The sequence below is a fragment of the Channa argus genome, chromosome 1, assembly GCF_033026475.1.
Source record: "Channa argus isolate prfri chromosome 1, Channa argus male v1.0, whole genome shotgun sequence".
NCBI classification, from domain to species: domain Eukaryota; kingdom Metazoa; phylum Chordata; class Actinopteri; order Anabantiformes; family Channidae; genus Channa; species Channa argus.
The window spans coordinates 37,070,466-37,093,849 of NC_090197.1; the positions used below are offsets into that span (position 1 = coordinate 37,070,466).

Sequence of the window (23,384 nt, forward strand, 5' to 3'; positions counted from 1 at the left end):
CTGGTGATTGTAATGTTGTGGCTCTAACACTGAGTTTCTAATTGCTACAGGAACAGCAGCATGTGCACACCACAGGTTACTATCCCTGAACTCATAATGTTCTTTTAAACGCATGGAGAATTTTTTTCTTCATTAGTTGTCATGACTCATCCTGTGTGAGTGGGAGTCAGTCTGGATCCTGCACAATAGCTCCCCGGGCCTAATGATAAAACCACAAGGCTCATTGAAACGAAACTGGTTCACACAACTTGCATGGTTCTCATCTCTTTGTCATATTTATTTTGTTTTGAAAATATTTGTTTTGCCAACAGCTTTCTTATGCTTTCTACCTCTTAAATATTTTTATTTACAGTATAATGTTAAACCCCATTGCAACAGCATTGAGCATTCAAAGCATGACGTGTCATTGTCAACATTAGATTACTAAATCCAAAAAAGACACCATTAAACAGCGAGGTAGGCTGAAAAAAGTAAACTGCACTGGTGGATTTTATCACACAAATGGCTGTGACATGAAGAAATGATATAATTTCAGTGCACTGAAAGGATTTCACAAGATAAAGGCTCCTTAAGTCATTTGTGCGCTTCCCCCTCTTTACATGAAGAAAATTAATTCTGCTGTCGAGAGCCGACTCCTTAACCATCCCTCATGGCATCTGTTTCTCGCAGGGACTAAACAGAAAAAAATTAGGGAAGCGGAGTGAAATGTCAAGGGCTGCCACCGTGTTCATCTTTGGAGCTCCCACTGGTTGCAGCTTTAAAGAGGTGAGATGGTTCATTTATGACAAGTGAAAGAGCTTGCCCTGGGAAACTGACACTGCTCTATGAAGATAAAGTCCCATTTAAATAAATTACCTCCCCTTTAGAGCATATCCATATGCATGAGCCTCCAAGCCTAATTGCTGTTAATTCCTGTTAAAGTGATTGCGACTTATTCAAATCTCACAGAGATGCACAAGCTGTGTGAATGAATGGGGTCTAAGAGAAAGATTCCCCCAAGATTTTAATCAGTGTGAATGCAGCAGATTTAAGGATATTGTGACTCTAAGGATGGTGACACTGGTCTGCGCGCGCACCCCTTTGGTCTAGATGGAAGTAGCCTAATTATTAAATTCATTGTCGCGAAATTCAGTGCGGACATTCATGTTCTCCACAGGATGAAGCGTTATGATCACTTTATGATCACTTGACTTTTCCTCCTCAGCCACCATGAGTTTGATGTTCATGTGTTTTACTGAAATAGATTTCAGTCAGATTTATTTGTACTTTGTCTTAAGTGCTGATTACTGACTAGGATGCACTAAATAAAGATAATGAACATAGCAAACATTAGGCCTGTACCTGCTGTACATCACTATTTCAGAGTAGTTGTGAGGATGTTAATGTGCTGATATTTGCATTAAGCTCAGCTATAAGCCTCACAGAGGCCCTCCTCTATAAGTGGCTCTAATTGCTATTTTTATAATAACAATGTCACAACAATTATCACTTGAATTTCCAGCTCCACTGGACTTTACTTTCAGCCCATTGTTTTGCTGTCCAGTCTAGAACTTCACTGTTAGGGTTTACACTCTGAAAACTCCCACAGCATCATTTTTAGCTGCAGCAGTTTTTATTTTTTTTTTATAGCAAAAACACCCTGAAGCTTAGATTCAAAGGGGTGGCAGTTGACATTAGTAAGTAACAGGAAAGAAGCTAAGCTTTTTGCAGCTAAATAGACATATTTTCTCTCACCAGTTGGTAGAGACCAAGCACTGAACTAAGAGACTATGAAAACTGGACTTGATGTTCAGACCTAAACACATTCCAGCTAAATGATTATATCACGTTGCAACTTCTAAATGTCCAAATTGGCAAACATCGATTCCTTACAGGTACATCTCTGTTGACATATTTCACAAAGTAAAAAGTTTTTAGAGATTTTTCAAGGAATGTAACATTGTTCTCCACACACCACCTCCTAAGCGTTACCTTAGCTGAGTCAAAGATGCTGATCTCAGCTAAGCTTGGCTTATTTACTAAGAGACAACAGGATTTCATCTGTAAACAGAGGCTTTGGTCTCTTGTCTTGTCTTGACTGAGAAATTATGCCTTGCAGCATATGAGTGGCTGACAGACTGTTGCATCTCCGTTCCAAGTCTAACAGCAGCAACAGAGTTCATTAGACTGCCATTAGTTCCCTCAGCAGCCATTGCAAGATAATGTCCTTTAATGATCTTGTTGGAGCTGTGTGTGAGTGTGAGAGAGAGACAAGGACACGCTCTCTTTCCAGCACCGTGGTCTTTGAGTTTGAGACGGACTGTAATTAACAGCCCTCTGTCCTCTTCTGTGTTATTAGCACAGCTGACCTTTGGATGCATCAGATCAGTGAAACAACACATCTGGTAAAGCTGCAGTGTTTGGGAAGAAGAAGGGTGATGAGAATATTAAACAGAGATTGTCAGTGAGAGGATGTTTCACCAATTACTGCAGGACAGTTGTTGCATTGTTTTGACTAGAGTGCACTCCAATACCCACATTCCTCCTGAGTATCCATTTTTTCTGAATCTATCCTCAGTGAAAACTATCATATAGCACAAATTACAGCAATATTATTACAGCACTAAAAACATTTTCACCAGAGAATTTAGGTGATAATGTCTGTGTCACTTACCCACACAGATCACACAGTGAAGTAACTTTACAGTGACTAGAATAATATCCTCCTTCAAATGTGCTGATGGGAAACACACTCCTGTGAGTTTGGCCTGTGTCAATTCAAGATCTGGAATCCCCCCTCATTTATAGTCACGATTAAATCATATTGTTGCTCATTTCCTAAACCATAAAGCCTTTTCCTTGGAAAGTCTTTTCTTTTTTATCCACTGCTTGACTCCTGTGCCAGTGGTCTTATAATCACATCAGTGTGTCTGCACTGGCCTGTGCTCAAAAATTAAAATATGTGCAGTTAAAAGATTTGTGAGGAGAAAGAAATTGATGGACAGGGTTAACTTAATTGGTATTGCCTGCCAGAGATTTATCCATGGCATCGCTCACACACTGGGATGCCATATCTGGACTGTCCTGAGTAAAACCCCAACTGGGAAATTATCCAAACATTTCCCCTGAAGTAAGATTAGGCCTGAAGTTTTACTCTTCATCAAAGCTGCTCTAACTCTGCTGTAGCTCAGTTAGTCTGCTAATTTTTGTGCCGCTTTAAATCTTACGTGTATCCACATGGATCTTTGTCGAAAACCGCATTGTTCATCATAGAAAGAATAAATCAACGAGTGAAAGCAAAACCAGACTGAAAGGGACAATATATAGAATTTCTCTGAAAATGTGAACGCACTACCGCTGTAGACAAACTCTGATTTAATTATGGAAAGGAAGAGAGAGAAGCTGCTTTCTTTTAACACTTGGGGATTTCATTTCATCACATTTTCTCCTTTATGGTTGTTATCAGCGGGATAAGACAGCTAAAATGATGACAGACTGCAGGCAAACAGAAGGGAGAGTTTGGAGTCCTCCCCTTCCTTTGCAAGCGCAGCGCAGTCTCCTGACATCTGGGTAATTTGTGTTTTAGCTTTGAGGATCGAAGGAGGGTTTGACTGAAGGAAACAGCTGGTGTTACAATCATAATGTAGACATTCTGCAAGCAGCATGAAGCAACTCTGCCAAGATGTTCAGTCTAATTCTAGGCAATGATGCTGTTTGCATACATATAAATTCAGTGCAGTTCATATCTGAATTTCCAAAGAGTCAAGGAAAAGAACATTTCCAGCCATGGTGTCATTATAGTTTTAACATTTGTAACAGGGAAAACACTAAGAAACATATTTAGGTGTTAGTATTAAATACTATTAAAATTAGATCTCTTAAAAAATGACTCTCATGAATGTATGAGTTTGGTTAACTGGTCCAGCATTGTGCAAAGTATAAGAGAAAACAAGGTAAACAGATGGGTATAGAGGCAAAAAAAAACTCTAAAAACGATTATTTTAAAGATACAATTTGGAGCATAGTCAAGATCCACTGAAGGACTTGGGTCCTGAGGAAACTCAGGTGTGTAGCTTTTATGCCTCATATGCGACTCAGCCAAACAAAATAAAAAAAGGAAGAATGAAAAAAGGCTACACAAAATAAACTATCACAAAGCTGCAGGCTGCCTTCCTGCAAGGTTTCTTCAAAATTCTGCAGAAATCATTGTCCCATGTGTACCTCATACAATGAATGTATTAAAATGTCCAAGATGGTCTCACATTTCATGGAATCATGAAAGTTTCAGTCAGGATTCATTGTACTGAAACCTGTAAAATGTATTTAATGGATCACGTTAAGAAGAAGGTTGACATGGGCAAGTTCTGTGGCATGGTTCTGCTTGATCTCCAAAAAGTCTTTCATACCAATGGCCATAAGATTTTGTTGTATAAATTAGGAGTTATTAGTTTTGGTGTGGATGATACGGCTGTAATAACTTCTCAAAAGGATAACGCTTCTGCAGAAAGCCCATTGAGTGCTGAGGTGGAGAGGATGGCTGCATTGTTATGTGACAAAATCACTTTCACTGCAAACTGAATCTTATTCGGTCAACACGTTAAGGTAACGCTGATTTTTTAAATGAAAGCTGCCAAAACCAGTGTCAGTTATCTAGAAGGTAAAGACAACAATTTTAGAATGATAAAGAACACAGCACCTGGCTATTTATCTGTCTATTCATCTATGTATCTGTCTGTCTATCTATCTATTCTGTCCTGCTTTGGCTCGACTCCCTGCTGTGCTGTTGGAGGATTCAGTGGAATCATGAAGCAACATACCAATTCAGGCAAAAGCCGGGTGTCTGCAGAGTCTGAGGACCAGCTTTCAGTTTTGTGTCTTTTTCTTGGCCTGCATGTTCTTCACACCAAGACACTGATGTTCTCAATAGATTAACAGATAAAAAATGCCTCAAAAACACTGCTTCCACCATATTATGCTCGTTGATCTGTAATGTTTGGGGAGTTGGTAAGCGATAAAACATTTTACAAGATCTTGAGATCACAAAGAACTTTCTGCAGTTAAATGTGAATAATAAAATCCTGGGGCGGTTTCCAAACTCACTCTACAGATATTATACAGTAATAGATTAATTTTTAATCTTTATTATTCAAACTTTCTGTAGAATTTACATGTACACTCTACATATAGGTGTGCTTTCTAAAATAAAATTGCTAAGCTTTGAAAAGCTCACATGCAGAACAGTGCGAAAATTAAGCAGAAGCATAGTGTAGGTGCAGAATCTGAACTTTTGCCAGTGTGCTTTAAATAAACCAGATTGGCGAATGCTCACTACTACTTTAAAAGCTGCTCCAGATAAAGAAAGATGCATGGTTGAAATGTATAGCTTCATTAATTCAGGGTAAGCATAATTTTGTATGTTTCATTTTTGTGTTTTGACTTCCTGAGTGGAAGGAGATTGTTTAGCAATCTTATTGTTAATGTTACTGCAAAAAATAAGTTGTTTTCATTTTCTCCTGAGTGTTAAGAATGTATTAAGAATGAATTTTCACACACTCACTGCAGTTAAATGCTGTGCTACCTCCTTAAAAACTTGAGTTCACTTAATTTGAGTTCACTGATAACAAATAAAGACAATCAATAAATCTTATTTTTTTCTGAAAGAGGAAGTGTGCAATGATAAATCTGCTGAGTTTGATGATCTGACAGTTTATCTCAGTTCTGTAGGAAACAGTTTTTCAGCTGTCATTTCCAGCAGACTGCTAAAACAAAACTTAGATAGAGCCACTGCATGTACACATCATGCAGCCAAATGACCTGAAGGTGTCAGGACATGATGGACAAAATCAGTCTGAAAGAAAGTTAAATGCACGCAAGCACAAGTCAAAAATGTATGATAGTGTTGTCCGGTAAAGTGTAAGTTTACCATGTCAACTTCATAAGGTGTTAGTGTGTCAGCGGCTTAAAAAGTTTTAGCTATTTTAATTTCAAATCAGCAACTAATCAGGCATTTGACCTTTTAGTATCAAATCAGCATAACACCTATTTCCATAATAGCTGAGTGGGTAATCATAAAATAAATATCAAGATGGATCGTATTTTTTTATTTATTAAATTATTAGAGTATTAGAGGAACTGACTATTTTCAGTGTTATAGTGTTCAGCCATATAATTATATCTTTAAAAACACTCTCAAAATCCTATTTTCCCTCATCTTTTATCTTTTTCCATCCCCTTTTTTTTACCACCCACTCTCCCCATGTGACCTGTGGACCTCAGTGGAAGAGATGCTGGTCCCTTTGGACCACCAAGGCTGAAGATAGCACACACCCACCCACACACACTTGGAAACCCACAGCTTCATTTTATTCCTCCTACTCATTTCTCTGCAAAAGATGTGAACGGGGAATTTTTCCCATACCACTGTGCAGACACACACATACAGCCATTAAAGCACTGTTACTATTAAAATCTGACCTTGTCCCCCAGCATTCTGCAACATGAATTTTAAACACGTGGCATCTTCGCCCGGACCTCAGCAACCCCCCTCATCAGATACCTTGCAAAATATTTATCACATTGTCATAGAGCAGTTGCCTCAAGCCAAAATATGGGATGGCTTCTGTACTCTGGATTTCCCAGAGTATTGATCATAACTGTCAAATTCTTCAGCTGCATGCAAGGCCTTGTTGGAATGAAAAATATCAATGAACTAAAAGGAGAGACATTCATATGCACCAGTCCAAACAAACAAATGTACGCGGAAGGATAGAAATATTTTATTAATGGGTGTTGCGCACGCTCAGGGATATCAAGTTATTCATATGTTGAAGACGGAGCAAAAAATGTAAACTGAAATCACACCTACACCAACACCAGCACCTCTGTGACAGGTTGATATTGGATAGGTTTTGACAGCAGTGGAAAAATTCCATCTAATTGATGGATGCTTGTCAGCTCTCTAACCGTCAAAATGATTCCAGCAGAAAATTGCCCACTGGTCATTCTCAGTCTGCTCTCCTTGTGTCTTCCCCTCCAGCAGTCACTGTCTGCAGGTGTAGACAGAAGCCTCTTACTCAGCCAGTGTATTGTTGGATCAAAGTGGTGAAGGATGTCAACTAATGACACCGAAGTGAGTTTGAACTTCTCCAATTGCAGGACTGCACTGATTGTTGTATCAAGTCTCTTGTCGTGTTCTGTTCTGCAGGCTAGTTTCTCTCGGCTCAGTTGGTGATACACTGCATCAGTCACACACTTGCCGCACGTCGGCAGAAATGGATCTAAATGAAGTGTAATAGAAGAGTTACTCAGTTACACCAGGACTGCACTGAATGGACAGCAGGTCTAAAATTGTTTTATGTTTCTCACTTCTCTCTCTGAATAAATGTGCACACTATTCTCCAGAAATGGCACCAGTTTGACACATTCTCCTCTAAATAGAGTGTGTTTAGTTCACATAAGATTACCATAGCAGGAATAAGGGAATATTTCATATACTGTTTATTCCACCAGGAAAGGGCCTCATACAATAAATGAGACAAAATATGAAAAAAGGTGCAGAAATTACAAAAAATGAAATGATGATGAAGACAATAACAGCAACAAATATGCCATAAAAAGGCATATAAAAAAGATTCCTTAAAATTGTAAGGATGAAACATGGACAAACACAACCTAAAACAAAATGACACGGATGGTTTTAAATTATCCCAAGTTCCTGTATAAGAGCGTGCAAGTGTTTAATCATGAGTGTTCTTAGCAGATTCACTGAGATTGTGAAAGAAAGCAGGGAAATGGTGACATTGTGTGGTTGCAGTGTGTAAATGAAATATATGCAAACAGAATTATTTGGTAAAATGTCCATATAAAGGTTCAGCGTTCAAAAGTTTTAGTAAAAACGTGGTTAAATTAAAAATGAAGTATGAAAATGTAACACATTACTTCTAATGGGCACCCTGTGTAAAGTGTTTATATACCGCACGTTATAACTTTATTAATGAATTTCTAAGGCTTTATAGTTCATAAGCCACAGATATAAACATTTGAGTTGCCTGCACGAGTTAAGTCATTCTCCAGCATGACATTTTTTGTTTATTGATTATTATTTTATTATCAGTTAAAAATGTTAATAACTTGTTATTAAAAAGTCATGAGCCTCTCAAAATATATTAATTCATTAGTGATGTTCCGCCTTCATCTTTTAAACGTCAATAAACTGTTGGTAAAGTTGTTTAAATTTTATATTTTGTCTTTAGATGTAAGATTAAAATGAGTTTATTAACCTTATGTGAAACTATTTCAATGATTTGTTTTAATGATTTTTTTTTATAATTTCAAGTTCACTCATTTTGTGTATTAAAGAATGTAATAAACAGTTTTACAATAACATGCATTGCTAAACAGATCCTAGAATTGTTTACACACATAATGACTGACAGCACAGGTTGTAACGTTTGACAAATACTGAGCTGAACACATATAGTCAAGTGTTACTTAAATGGTTGACAAGACAGTGCAAACACTGCAGGGGAGGAATAAAATCCCACAGCCTGGTCACCCAAAATGACAAAATGCTTATCAATGACTAATACATGACATACAGTATACAGCATCTTTAACTGTTTTTTTGCCCACTAATAAAACACCCTATAAGACTTTTTGCATGGTGTGGTATAACGTCTTATGTTTAATATATTTAAAAATTGGGATTAGGGTACTAAACTGTCATATAAATACCAATAGAAAACTTTATTTTCCCCAGCAAAATATAATGAACTAGTACTAAACAAGTACATGTTTCTTGAATAGCTGTATTTAGTTACTTTTGACCACAAATTGTTTTAATCTGCGTTTGATCCTGTTACTTTAACACGTACATTTTTGGTCGGTTGCATTAACCTCTCATCATGCAGGAACTTATTTTTAATGGGGTTACTTTCTGTACAGTTTCTGCCTTGTTGCCGATGGCAGCAAATAAGTGACTTGCACGAAATGCTTCAGCAAGGCCATAACCTATAACTATAATCAAGCTACTTATGTCACTTTTTTCCAATTAATTTTCATTTGAAATGTTTTCACTCTGTAATACACAAGCCACTCACAGATGTTTTATGCACTTTTTAATTAAATTACACTGATAATGTAAAAAAAAATGGCAACAGACGTGAGAGGTAGAAACACAGCTGGGTATGGCATTGCAGTATGCCACATTTGGAAATGTAAGTTACACTGGTGCAGAAAATAATGCATTGTGATCTGTCAAATACACAGTGACACACAAGCAGTGCATAGAGTCGCAGTCTTAACACTGGAAACATTTAAACAATTGTGCTCACTCACAGACTCATTTGTTGTTTTGTTATACTGGAAAAAGTTTCATGGCTAAAGATCTCAGGTGGTCAGTGGCCACTTAGTGTCTAATATGTGACAGTTACAAGGGGTCTGGGTGGTAAAGGTTCAGCTGAGTGTAGTTGTTTTAGATATTCCAAAAGTATCACCTGCTGTAACATGTCAGTCTAACTTCATATATGTGGATTGAAATAAGTCGGCTGAACGAATCCACTGGACATGAAGGGATGCAGGAGCCCTCCAGTGGATGAAAGCGGAACAGCACTGGCCGTGTGGAAGATCAGATTCCCAGGGCTGAAGTTGGGGAAAGTTTGGTGGAAGCTGGCAGAGCCTGAGCCACAGGTGGTCTGGTTTGGACTGATCAGGGAGTTAGAACCGGGCTGCAACGGGCTGTCGGCGCCGGGATTCTGCTTTTTCCACTTTGTCCTCCTGTTCTGGAACCAGATTTTCACCTGGGTTTCCGTCAGACTCAAGGACAATGCTAAGTTTAGTCTCTCACACACAGACAAGTACCGAGTTGCGCGGAACTTGTTCTCCAGAGCCACCAGCTGTTCGTAGGTGAACGCTGTTCGTGCGCGTCGCGGTTTGGCGCAGGCGTGATCCTGGCGCCGCCTCTTGTGAGGTGATGGCTCCTGAGGTGTGACAGCCTGTTCTCCAGAGAGACAGGGCTCTGTGTCGGCCGGTGGGGAGAGCTGAAGAGGGTCGGGATGTGCGGAAGCTGAACAGTGTTCCTCTTCTGTCTCTTCTTCTGTAAAAGAAACAGAAGAGTTAGTCACACCGTGTAAACCTGTGCAGCAAATTCAGCATCGAACGGATAATGCAAGGACTCACTAGATATATTATTTACTTTATTTTTTACTCTATTATTTACTTTATTTATATACAGTGTTGTAAAAAAACAACGTGTTTAGGGCAAAAATTCAGGCCTTATGAATTCGTGTTGAAGTGGCAAAAGCTTTTTCTAAGGAAATCTCTTAATTGGTTACATTTTTCATTTTTTCTAATATTAGGACGTATTTGAATACATTTTTTACTATTACATATATTATGGTTAGCAATATATGTGTTGTTTAAAATAAGAGGTGAAATACCTTTCTAACATTTCTTTTAAAAAAGGTTAAATTGGCCGCGGTGCTGAAAGGAGAGCTCCTGACAAGACGTGTCAGACACATCAGGAGAAAGTCCAAATCTACTGAGGAGATGTGTCATCTTTGTGCAAGGATGCTTTTCCTTGTCCAGTCCGAGCTGCAGGTAAATACCAAGACCTAAAGTTGGCATCTGTAAACTGTTTGATTAGTATCCTGAGATCGTTTGAGCGCAACGAAGCATAGATTCGGAGGAGGGGGAGACTTGGTCACTAATCCGTAAATAATTTATAAACCACACAGCGCCTCAAATGTCATGCTGGGGAAAGAAATCCGGTCCAAATCCAGCTCCGCCACCTCAGCCATGACGTGCTAATGGAGTTTCATATTTGCGGGTGGATCGATAAATGTCATCTATTTAAGGGGAAGTTTTAATCGAACGATATTTGGGATCAGACATGGATGGGGTGTGAAGTTTGTACCTGCAAGGTGCTGGAGGGAGATATGCAGGATGCAGTAATGGGATATCGATCAAAGCGCGCAGAGGCGTCCTCAATGGGACGATTTAAACAATTATCTAGGCTGCCTGTCCCAGTGCCAATCACACACCGGGGCTCTGGGAGCAAGCCTTTGTGGCTTATTGAAAAGAAACGCAGCCTTGGAAATGAAGGGAAGGTCATACAGAGATGACAATAAATATGGTAGAAAAAGGCGTTTTACTTAATGGTGTTTATGCTCAGAGCAAAAAGTTTTTTTAATCTTAAGACTCCGTGTTAGCAATTTATTCCGCTCGGTTTTCATCGTTTGGATAATGACAGTGCATGCACGAATTTCTTTATTATTCTGGGTCTTTTTTACATGTCGGACATATGCAATACAAATGTAAGACAACATGGATAACTGGCGTGAACGTTTGATCTACACGCTGAGTGATGACGTTAAATGTTCCGTTTTCCTTACCTGTTTTTGTGCCCTCGGCTCCACAGTCTCCGCCTGCAGTGCTGTCCGCCTCCAAACTTGTTCTCTCTGCGTCTGGCACAGGAAACTTCTCCTTGGCAATTGAAAGTTCGTTTATCCTTTTGCTGTTGAATTTGTTCGGATCCAATATATCAATTATAGAAAAGGAAATCTTATGACTAGAGGTCATTGTCACTCCACAGTCCTTTGGGTCCAGCATCCTTTAACCTTTAAAAAAGAAACATAACTGGCGTGCGTAATTACGCATGTAGAAAAAAACGTCTCATAATTTGGTCTTCTTCTTGTCTTCAAGCTTCATAACTGTGGGCTAGTAGCGAGGATTCCTCGGACTCTGCTCCAGCGCGCTTCTGTCTGTCAGTCTTGCAGCATGAATGAGATGACCGGAGCGCGGTCTTTAAAGCGTCTGTCCCCCCACATCTCAGCCAGACACGTGATACAAACACTATTAGTGTTTCACACGGCCACCTAATGGGCTCAAAGCATTCGTCGATAATCACCCATATCATTAAATTCAATAATCCACGACGTGAAAGTAAATCGGGCACAGATGGCACTTGATCCATATCAGAGATGTCCCTGTCTCTGGTTTAGTGTCCCTGGATAACAAAAAACTTTCTTTCTCAACAAGCTATATAGAAATGTTGAAACATCCTTTTAGCACAATTCTCATTTTTAATATAAATGTTAAAAAAATGTACTTGAGTTCACTAATTAATGAGCACAGACTTTTGAACTACAAAAGAAATTCTGATCCTTGTGGAAATATTGCCTTTCATTCGGTTTTTTTAACACTTACATGAGGTGACAGATTAAACCTGTCAAATTAAATTAGTAATAATTACATCCATTCATCATTTCCCTTACTCGGTCAGTTGCAGGTGTCCTCTGAAATTACCTTTACGTATTTGTAACAGTGATATTGCCAATATTTCCCTGTATAATCTGTGTACAGTGCAAAAGGAGCACCTTTTTATTTATTTTTATTGTAATGTTTTGGCCTTGATAATCTTTACCAACTGGCAGTTGACTTCTACTTTCTTGTTAAAAAAAATACAAAATTAGACATGTGTGCAGGACAGACTGAAAAGGATCCATAATGACTCACTGCAGTGCTTCTTTACATCATCCAAAGATAAATAGATGGTGTACAATTAATACAGCTCGTTGTTTTCTAACCTAAGGCAAAAGATATATATTCTCAATCAATTGGCTTCCCAGTCATTGCTATTAGTATTCAATATAAAGTGACATAGGGGTGCTTAAAGCTTGATGCTTGGTGATGGTTAAAATGGTGAAACCAGCACGGGATCAATATTCTCAGCAGGTGTCCAATACAGATAAACCCTGATGGCTACAGACAGTCATTTTGGATACTCAAAGGCCAAACCAGTGACTATAAGAGCACAGGAGGGCTTGTTTGAAGATTCTTTTAATTTTTCAGACTGTGAATAACAATAGATCATATCTTTTGCTGCTTTTCTTCTTTCAAATTAGTAGTGTGTATTTTTGTGTGACATCACTTTAAATTAGAATTGGTTGTAAAATTGTTCCTTTTTTTTTTCTTGGTCGCAGCTGTTGTTCAGCCAAATCACTGTTTTGCCCCGCATGTTCATGCATTAGCATGTTTTACCATCTAAGCCTGTGAGGTCTACACTGTGTGTGGATGAGACAGGCAGAAAACAGAGGGGCCATATGCTTAGTTTTGTTTGATGATGGTGACATGGAATTCAGTCATGTTTACACAATGTTAAAGGTCTCTCAGATTCCTTCCTACACAACTTCCTGTGCTACTTATACAGTTAAGGGTGATTACTCCGCTACATGGTGGTTCCATTGGTACTCTGTCATAGTCTGCTCTTATGGTCTGTAGTTACATAGTCAAACATTTGTTAAAGCCAACCCTACAGGGTGTCTGCATGTCAGCATTTACATGTGTATGGCACTTGCACAGCTATCACCGCAGTCCCTCCATATGAATAGAGCCCGGTGCACAGTGGAGGTTTACAACTTCCTATGAGAGAGCCCAGTGGCTGGACATCTGTTTGTATGAGTCAGTGGGACAAAAAGACGAGCCCCAAGGAGATAAAGGACATCAGGTAGACTTCAGAGAGTGGGGATGGCAACTGTCTAAGCTTGAAGTCTGAATTGGCCAGAGCAAGACTTCAGAGAAGTGGAATGCTCCCCATCAGATACAGCAGGGAGCCAAAAAGACACACTTCCATCTAAGACCCCCCTCTAGGGTCAATAAAGTCATCACTTCACAGGGAGGCTGCCCCCAGCCTGCTAAACGTCAGATAATTTGTCTAATGGTAGGAGTGGGAGTACGAGCTGCAGGTCTACTCACAGGCTGTAGTGTCCATTGTTTTCTCTTCTGCTCACTCTCAACTCTCCTGTAATGTGGGACTCAAAAGGATCAGGCAGTGTCTGTCCAGTGTCAGACTCCTGAACTTGGCAACATTACAGAAGAACATACAAAATGTGCGAATATTTTAACGTTATAAAAGATGTTTTCGTTGGTGGGGTGGTGAAAGGACATCATATTGCTTTTTTAGAGAGTCAACAATAGAGACATGTCAACAAATGAACGGAGAGAGATGGGAAATGAAATGGATGGATTAGAACCAAGTAACGATGCCAAGAATCCTAATGACTTTGGTGATCCTCTATGTTTCCACTTTCAACTTATTTATCTGAACATCAACAAGCTGAACCAGCAGATATTTGTCACATGGTGCCTCAAGGATGAAACTCACTTAACTTTCATATTTCCTTGACTTTTCATCCAGTGACAAATTAAAATTGAAATTGAATTAAATTGAAATTCATGTCTTAATAACTATTGAATGAGGTGGCCTTAAATTTGCTTCAAGCTCTCATATCATCTGGAATAAACAATTCTGGTGAGCTCTTAAAATGTTTTGTGCCATCATCATGTCAAGATTAAAATTACTTTTTTTTTATCCATAGTTCGGTTATGGCCAAATATTGTACCTGCAAAATGAATGACTTAACAGCCTATAGCTACCCTGTGTTCAGTGCCATTTAACAAAATGCCAGCATGCTAAATAAGGATGGTGACCATAGTGAGCTGCAGTCAAGCGCATGGTTTTGACATGCAAGTATGTTTTTCATGCTTCAAACTACTAAATCAGCACAATCACTTCCTACATCACAGATTGTTTTTGGCAGCTGGTTTACAGAATAAGCAACAGCTCAATGCAACTACTGAGATAATGACAAAATTATCACTGATGTGCCATAAACTTCATACCCGTTTACATGGTCGGTTATGTTGACAGAGGCTGTGATAATATAATTTAATAATATAACTTTTGGTATTATTTAAGAATTGTCAGCAAAACCTGTCAGTTTGGTCATTAAAGACTTGTCTATAACAAGTGACACCACTTTTGTGATTGTGTTTTAATCTGACCATTCAATGGCAGTTTTCCCAGAGTATTGACCTCTGGTTTCTACTTAATCTTCACTTAGAGGTAGTTGGCATTGATGTGTGCCAGTGTAGATCAATATAGTACAATCTTCTTAACGGGCATCAAGCTTCCCTCGTTTTGCCAAGTCTCTTGTGTTCACTGCATGCCTACAGGCTTTGCTGCCAGGCCCCCTTTTCAGTTTGACCTGTGTTTGTTTGACTCTCTCTGACAACAAGGTCAGTGGCATTGCCCAGTAATTGTCCTAACAGTCTGTGTACCTGTTGGGTGGAGGCGAGTAATGAGAGTTTTTCATTACGGGCGGGACGGGTGAGTGCGCCTGGCAGATGCTGACAGGCAGCAGATGTGTAAAGTTGGGGGTGATTTGTAAAGGGGTCAACTGCATCACAGAGGAGATGGAGGGTGATAGGGGGCGGGGGTAAATTATGCTGAGGGACACTGTCAGTCATACTGCACCCCTGTCACAACAAGGTAAAGGTCAGTTCAAACACTGGAGTTGTCAGCTGACATCCTGCACAGTGTGGTCACGTCTGCAAACTTTCCACCACACACACCGGAGGTGTTTGGTTCCTTTGAGCTTTGTTCAACCATTCTTTGGACATTCGAACGGTCCTCACAGCCGGATGTGCAGTACATGTGTAAAAACTCTTTATCTGTTCTTTAGTGCTTGAAATCCAATTTAATCCTGCTTTGAAATCAACATTGAGTGTTTTGTGTTAGTACAAATATATCTGAGGAGAAGTGCAAAGTGCAGCTTTAGAAATTATGTGTTATCCTGTCACTTCTGTGTAGGTTTGTCTTCAATCGTCTCTTTGTGATGACATGCGGTTGATATGAACTGTAATCTCTAATGTACATCAGAAAAGTTTTTTTATTTACTTTTTTAAAATTATTTTTTATATTTCTATTATGTCTTAAGTTCAGTTAAGTATTGCTAAAAGAACACTTTGCATACTCAAATTTGTTTCAAAATAGCACATTAAGTATGTGTCTAGCATTGTACGAACATGTGCGAAAAGCACAACTTCTATAAAACTCTACACTTTGTTTCCACCTGGGTAAACTGGTTTTCCTGGCCATTCACATGACAATATGTTGATTCATAAATCAATTAAAGTCATGATCCTCAGTTTTGAGAAGGCTGTGACAGACCAAGGAAAAGGATAATTGACCCAATTCAATTTCCTAAACTCAGCGTTAATTGTATAATCATCAACAAGGTCATTAAATATGAAAAACAGTAATTACTATTTGATGACTATTAGGTGACAGCCTTTGTCTTTGTCTAGCTTTGAACAGGGATTAGTGTACAAAGCTAAGCCATCTTGGCTTAACATCCTGGCAATTTAGGATACAGAGATATTTTGGCCAGCCTGTCTTGTCCAAACTAAAACTACAATTGCAGCCTTAGGGTAGAGGAGAGAGAACATAATGAGAACCATCAAGAGAAAACGGTAAGAAAGAGCTGCCGCTGCCTGTTTCCCATGATGCCGAGGTCTGCTCTGCGTTCACTGTCACTCAACATGCGCATTGATTGGCCATTGTTCTGAGAAGGTCACATCATAATTCATTAACAATAATTAGTCCCACAGTGCCACCTGCACTTCTTCTCCCGACTGCCCTGTTAAATTACGAGCAACCATCACGGTTCATACGTGGAACAATGAAGACGTATCTGCAATGTAAAGGCAAGAGCTATTAGTTACATTATTTAAATGGACCCGTTTAAACCTGGGAAGCTGTCTTTATGAAGGGCAATTAGGCACTAACCGTAATTGATAATTTGTGCTAATTACAATTAGGAAATATAAATAGTGGGTGTAGAATTAATCATCATTGTGGTTAAACAGGGAGCATCCATGGTGCTGGCTGGGTAGGTGTAATGGAAGGCAATGGATTACGCCCCATTCATCTCCATCTACTGCACAAACAGATTGTGTTTGTCCCTTTATATTTCTCCATTGACCGTTATCACTTTTTTCTGTGTCCTTGCCAAATGGTGCACAAGGGTGAGACTGTAGTTAGTGAGCTCCAGCATGAAACCCCAGTGCTCCTCTAATGGTAGAAGTTACTGGGAGGACTGGCAGAGTTTCATCCATTCACAGTCTTAAATGTTGACGTGAATCCCCTGAACAGACATTTGTTACTACTACTTGGTTAGTAGTTTTAGGTTTATAACCAATATAATGTTGATTTATTTTTCAGAAGATTACTCAGCATATAATTGGGTATTTTATACAGTTACAATATATCGTGTGTTTTAACCTAGGTTTTAGTTTGCATTCAGAAAAAAGAGGCTCAAATTGTCTTCCAATTGTTTTTATAAACATTTTATATGTCTTGACTCGATTGTTATTGGATTGTTTTAATTTTTGATTTTGTATTTCAGCTTCTAACAATAAAATCACTCTTATCTTTATTTACTACCTTGCCTCTGAGTCAATCTAATGTTATCAGTCCACAGTGTGAACACCATCACATTTCAGATTAAATCTTGCCCCTTGACCTCTAATTAGACGAAGGCTCTCCCAAGGTCATCTTATGTGACTTAATCCTGCACTTTCACTTGCTTTTCAAGCATGATGGCAATATCGTATTGCACAATGACGTCCAACCAATTCCCTGCACTGAAGAGATTTAGACTACATCTCGCCACCCATGCAGGTGTCTGCAATCTAAACAACTCTATTAATAAATCAGCGTTCACATCAGCTGCCCAACAGCATCTTTGGTCTTCAAAGAGACTGATTTAAATACAAATACTGAGCTGCCTTAGCTGAGCAAACAAACAAATGAAAATGATCATCCTGTCCCAGTGCTGATGGTATGCAGGCATGTTGACTCAGATGTGTCCCCATTAGGATTTATTGCTTTTTTCACAAGGGATTTGAATTAATCATTGTTGTGTGTGTGTGTGTGTAAGATGCTGCTTTATTCTTTGCTGCCTTATGGAAATTAGATGTGTGGATACAAGGCCAATGGTTTTGGTAAATGTTTAAAAACGTTTTTAATATAACATAAAACACTATAGAAAAGTTGACACTGTTTCAGTTCAATATAAAATCTCGGAAAGACACATTTCTTTTGGTATTTTTTGCTCTTTTTTATAGCCATAATATGCTTTCTCAGTTCCTGTCTTTCACTTCATGGCCTTCAAATGGGGCCCTGCACCGTGAGGCCCCCACCGGCAGCAGGCGACTGGTTGTAATAGCTACAATGAGAGCTGGATCAGTGGAGCTGCTCTAATCAATAAAGTCTTCATCAGCCATTTCCCCTGATGATTCTCCCTCATTTCTCCCTTAATTGTTCTTTTTCATCAAACAAGGTCTGTGCCGTGAGCATGTGTGTGTGTGTGCCTTTGTGTGTGTTTGTATGTGTGTGTGCTCCCAGGAGCTAGTGCTCCAGTCCTCCCTCTCAATGGACTGCAGCTAACAGATTGCTAATGGAAGTCGGGCTGCAAACAGCTAAGGGAACCCTTGCCTCTTATAACTAGACTGTGACCTCAATGGGAGGAGGATTATTGTTGATCCAGGCTCACACTTCCCCCGAGCAGCCTCGCTCCTGACACCGAGCACTGACCACTGACTCAAATAAAGACCTAAATTTGTTCAGACAGATCGGCTGTGTTGAATGTGCAAGTGACTGTGATCCAATGCTCTTCATACATTTGCTGTCAGAGGTTACAGCTCTATGTGTTTTTTAGAAATGCACTTGTACAAGTTGATAGTAAATTACCTAATTTTAGTTACATCATAAAATGCATTTTATAGGATCGGTTTGTGCAACTTATAAAACGCGTGTTCTTACTTACAGCCGTAATAGTATTAATCTGTGGTGAAACTATGGGTTATGTAGTAATTTAGGTAAACTAATCCTTAAAGGAAGCAGTTTTAACCCCTTTTGTCCCTGAGATATTGTTCTTGCCTCCATCGCATCTCCCTAAATCATGAATGTTTATAAATGCAGCTTTTAGGCACAGTATATTGAACATAGTCCATTGCTCATAGTTGCACACGTGACCTTCATCCTCAGACCATTTTGGTCCATAGTGTCAAAGAATCAGAAATGATTGGGGTATAATTGTGTTTTGTTAGCACTTATTACCCTTCTGTGCTAGTAAAACACTATGGTTCCTCTCCCTCCCCCAGAGGGAGGAGTCACTGGCTTTCAAAAGGCCTCCTTCTGGCTGTCTGGCTCTGTAGGCATCACTGCCCATGTGGAGTATCCGGCCATCAAAAGAGTGACTCCGTTGCAATAGGACAAAAGGGAGGGAATTTAATGATGAAAATAAAATGTTTTTTCTTTTTTCAGGTAAATACAATTCATAACTGTGACACCAACTCACACACTCTTGCAGCAGTCACACTCATTTTGAAATGTTTAGATTGTCCAGTGTGATGCTATAAACCGACTGTGCATGTGGACTTGCATGTGGATGTGGAAGGAATAAACCAAGTAAGTAACTATCCTGTTAAAAAATACCACGTGTTCCAAAAAGGCTGAAATTATAGGTGCTGTTGGGTTAATAACTAAGGTTGAAGAGAATGAAGAAATGTTCAGTAGGCAATGCACATTAAGAAACCTTTTGTGAAACACCAATTATTAATGAAGATCATCTGCCAGAGGGGCTGCAGCTCATTCACTACTCTTAATAAGATATAACTAGACATTCCCTGAAATTATACTGAACCGCTATCAATTTTACCTTATTGATTTCACACTTGCAGCACCGAATAGAAAATAGAGCAGCAAGAAATAGTCACTGCCGAAACACATTTTAAGGTCCTCATGTAATCCTTTGTTAAATATGATTGATGTATCTGGATTATCATCACTTCACATTTCCCCATAATTTTTGCCTTTGGCACAATAGCCAACAACTAAAGGAAGGAGGAATATCCTTTCTTTAAAAATGTATCCAGCACCAAATGTCACTCCATAAATACAGAATTATAATTAGAGATGCACCCACAGAACAAGTGGATATTATTTTTTAAAGAATAAATTATGTTAATAGTGAAAACTATTCACCAATTCACTGAGATATCCTTTCTTAATAATTTAATTGAGTTGACTTGATTTTAATAATTGCTTACTTATAATTATAGTAATTTTAAAACATTAATCTTCTTCAATGTAGGAAAATTACCAGTTTTAATATTAGAGTGCCCACAATGACAGCGTTAATGTTGCTGTGGCACTCTGCCATAACAATAAATACAGTCTGGATGAATCTGTCCTATAGCATGATTTATGAAACCTTTAAGGTTGTTGACTTACAGGGTTTTATTGAGAAAATTAGATTTGGGTGTCTAACAGCCAGGCCACTCATCTCCTCAGTAAACTGCTGTAGATTGTGCCGCCGTGGGTTTTATCGACATATCCCATTACTGAAGTCTTCACCTTTTATTATCATTCCCATAAATTCTGTCTGGGACAATCTCTGCTCTCTGTGGCCTGATGGAAAGATCATCTAGGGGCTGTAGTTTGTCGCTTCAGCACCCTCTCACATTCACATTTATGTACACAAACGCACAAGAACACACTCACACACACACACACAGCTATAGTATATACTATGAGCTGTGTGGCTCACTCACTGCCTGCTCTCTTCCTCATGATCAGAGATGCCCACTGTGCACTGATGGAAATGGTTCCCCTGGATGTCAAAGGAGAGGACGAGGATTGCTGAATGAGTTTACAGATGATGAGAGTCTTAGTTCAGGTCAGTCTGTATTTACAGCTCAATCACTTAACAGAGCAGGGCTCTCTATTAGATCTCTATCTATCTGGCTGGGTGACAGTCAGCAGCAAATGGGGCAGTATAAGGGACAAGGAGGGCAACTGATAAGACCTCTGGGACACTGAGAGCGCTCTCATGGCTCCATTTTCCTCCCACCCCCATGCCCGTTTATGGCAAACGTTAAGTTATCGATCAAATACAGGCTTACTCTTTATTACAATGCATAGGTTGTTATGGTTATATTGGCTAATAAAGCTGGTTTCATAAGTAGTTCACTGTTCAATGTCTGTGGGAAGCAGTTTCATTGTGGTTTGCATAGAAAAAGCTGGATTTACTCCCTGCTTTGTCAGTTTTGTCTCTAACACAACAACAACAACCCAGAATGCTCATGAAAAAGAGAAGTTAAATACACGCGAAGAACACAATGCCAGAAGTTAAAGTACTGATGCATCCAAACTACGAAAAGGCCGTTTGGCCATTTTATTAGGTAAACCTTTTTTTATTAGGTACACCTTTGCAGTCTTTTGCAAGTGTAGCCCTTTTAAAATCCTTTACAAAAGTTACTATGGGCAGATTTTGTTGATATTTTAACTAATGGCACTGTCATAGTTGAAAGTGAATATAATGAACTGGACCAAACTGAGAGGGGGTTTTTCCATAAATGGGGGCAGAGAGAATGTCAGAAACATATGGATATAATGCAGTCCAGTCTAACAAAAACCCCACTATCAATGTAAAGATAATTAAAATAAGAAAATTTAAATAAAACCTCTGGAAACATTTGATTGCACATGTGTGCATAAGAAAACATACACAAATGAAGCATCGAAGTATCAACTCTGCGATCTTTGCTGAATTTTTGCTGAATCGGTGGATGGAATAAAGACGCCTGGAGGTAAAATCAGGACTTTCTTTGATTAATAAATGATTTAAGAGTTTTATTCACAAATAGAAATAAATGTGTTAAAGTAAATACCAAGATGCATTAGATAATGGTTTAATTCACTTGTGATGAACATTCTGCTGTCTGAAATTGTATTTACAGCAAACATACTTATTATTGTTCTTTTCGTGGTCAACAGCATCAGTGCAAAAAAAAAAAACTTTGCCGCTCTCCACGTTTGTCATTTGCACACACAGAAAAATGAAAAGCACTGATATTGATTTTGTATTTATATTTATCAAACAATTCCAACAAGGATTTAATAGATCGCACATCCACAACACAAACCAGCACAGTGCTGTCTGTGAGATCTTTTTGTGTCAGAAGAGGGAGCTGTGAGCTCAGAGATCTCCTCTCCTCCATATTGGAAGGTTTGCATTTTGATTATTTACACTGGTTAAAATCCAACAAATTAAATGAGGATGTTCACAATTTAAAAGAAATGTCTGATACATTGATGACAGCTGCCTGATCTTACAAAACTCTTTTGCATTAACTTCATACCAACAAAATATTAGTAACTCTCAATGTTTAGTTTAAAATATTATCTTATTAATAATATAACTATAATCTAACTGTTGGGTTTTTAGGATGATATAAATATTGCAGCACTACTCCTGGACTAAACATTAAGCTTCTTGTCACATATAAAAGTAAAATGGTGTCACCTGCTGGCTCTGCAGTGTAATGCGGTCACCGTAGAGGCCTTTCCCACAAATGTCATAATTTTTTTATTTTGTTTTTTTAACTAAATTAGGTCACTGGATTTAGTCTTTACATGGTTAGTGTGACTGTGTACATGTCTTTCTATGGCTGTGTGATACGGCTGTGTGATGCTCAAAACCATAATTTTGACAGGGCTGTTGGAGGGGCCAGGCTTGGTGTGTGTGTTGCACAAGAGGACTGTTGGATGTCTTTATTACTAGGAGTCATTGAAAAGTGTTGTGCAACAGTCTATGAAATGATTAGTGGCCTTGACTGGGACTATTAGAAGATGAGTCCCTGATAGAACACACACACACACACACACACACACACACACACACACACACACACACACACACACACACACACACACACACAGCTGCCACACTAAAGCCAGAGCCGCTCTTCTCTCAGGTTCACCTCTTTACTATAATGAAGGCTGTGCTCAGGTTCAAAGCCAGTGTGGGGAATGTTTGACTAGATATCTGACAACTGCCTTCTGTTCAGGGTGTTGAATAATCATTCCTGGACTTATTGGTTTGCTTATGGCTCCTCGAATTTCCTGTCCTTCTGCCAGATCATCATTCAGATAGCTTTTTACTGGAGCACAATGTAACAGAATGGCATGTCAGCAATGGGCACTACATTAGCTATACATATATTGAGTTTTTATGTAAATTAACATTTAACATGAACACAGTTTGTAATGTGTCATTTATTTATCCAAGGCCAGATGCAAAAAGTTGCTTCACTGGACAAATAGTTACAATATGTGCTGTCATACTTAACCTGTTTAAGCTACAGCTGTATTTGCCAAAACTCCTCTGTTCTCTAACTTACCTTTAGTGTGTTTACAAACCCTGCAGGTGCAGACTGGCTGATTACCTTGGACTGTTGGACCAAGGCAAGAATTAAAAGCAATGTGGCTTCTTAGTTTTTTTCTCTCTGTGTGCATGAAGAAGTCAGATGTAATAAAAACTCACACAGCCGTTTAACTTAATCAGTGAAAATACATGTTGGTGGATTATTAGGTCATTCTAAAGGTAGAGAAATGCATGATGCTCAGGGGGCTTTGAGATGAACTGACATCAGCATCTTTGTCATACTGATCCAATGTCCAAATGTGAATTGGTGGTATAAACAATTCATTTAAGGGT

General features: G+C 38.9%; 1 protein-coding gene across 1 annotated transcript; it reads right to left on the reverse strand.

Moving 5' to 3' along the window:
• Positions 1–8,613: 8,613 nt before the first annotated feature.
• Positions 8,614–15,538, reverse strand: nkx1.2la (NK1 transcription factor related 2-like,a). Its single transcript, XM_067517698.1, has 2 exons — positions 11,370–15,538; positions 8,614–10,072 (listed from the first exon to the last, which is right to left on the reverse strand). The coding sequence occupies exons 1-2, from the start codon at positions 11,584–11,586 to the stop codon at positions 9,498–9,500; spliced, it is 792 nt and encodes a 263-aa protein (XP_067373799.1). The 5' UTR covers positions 11,587–15,538; the 3' UTR covers positions 8,614–9,497.
• Positions 15,539–23,384: the final 7,846 nt, after the last annotated feature.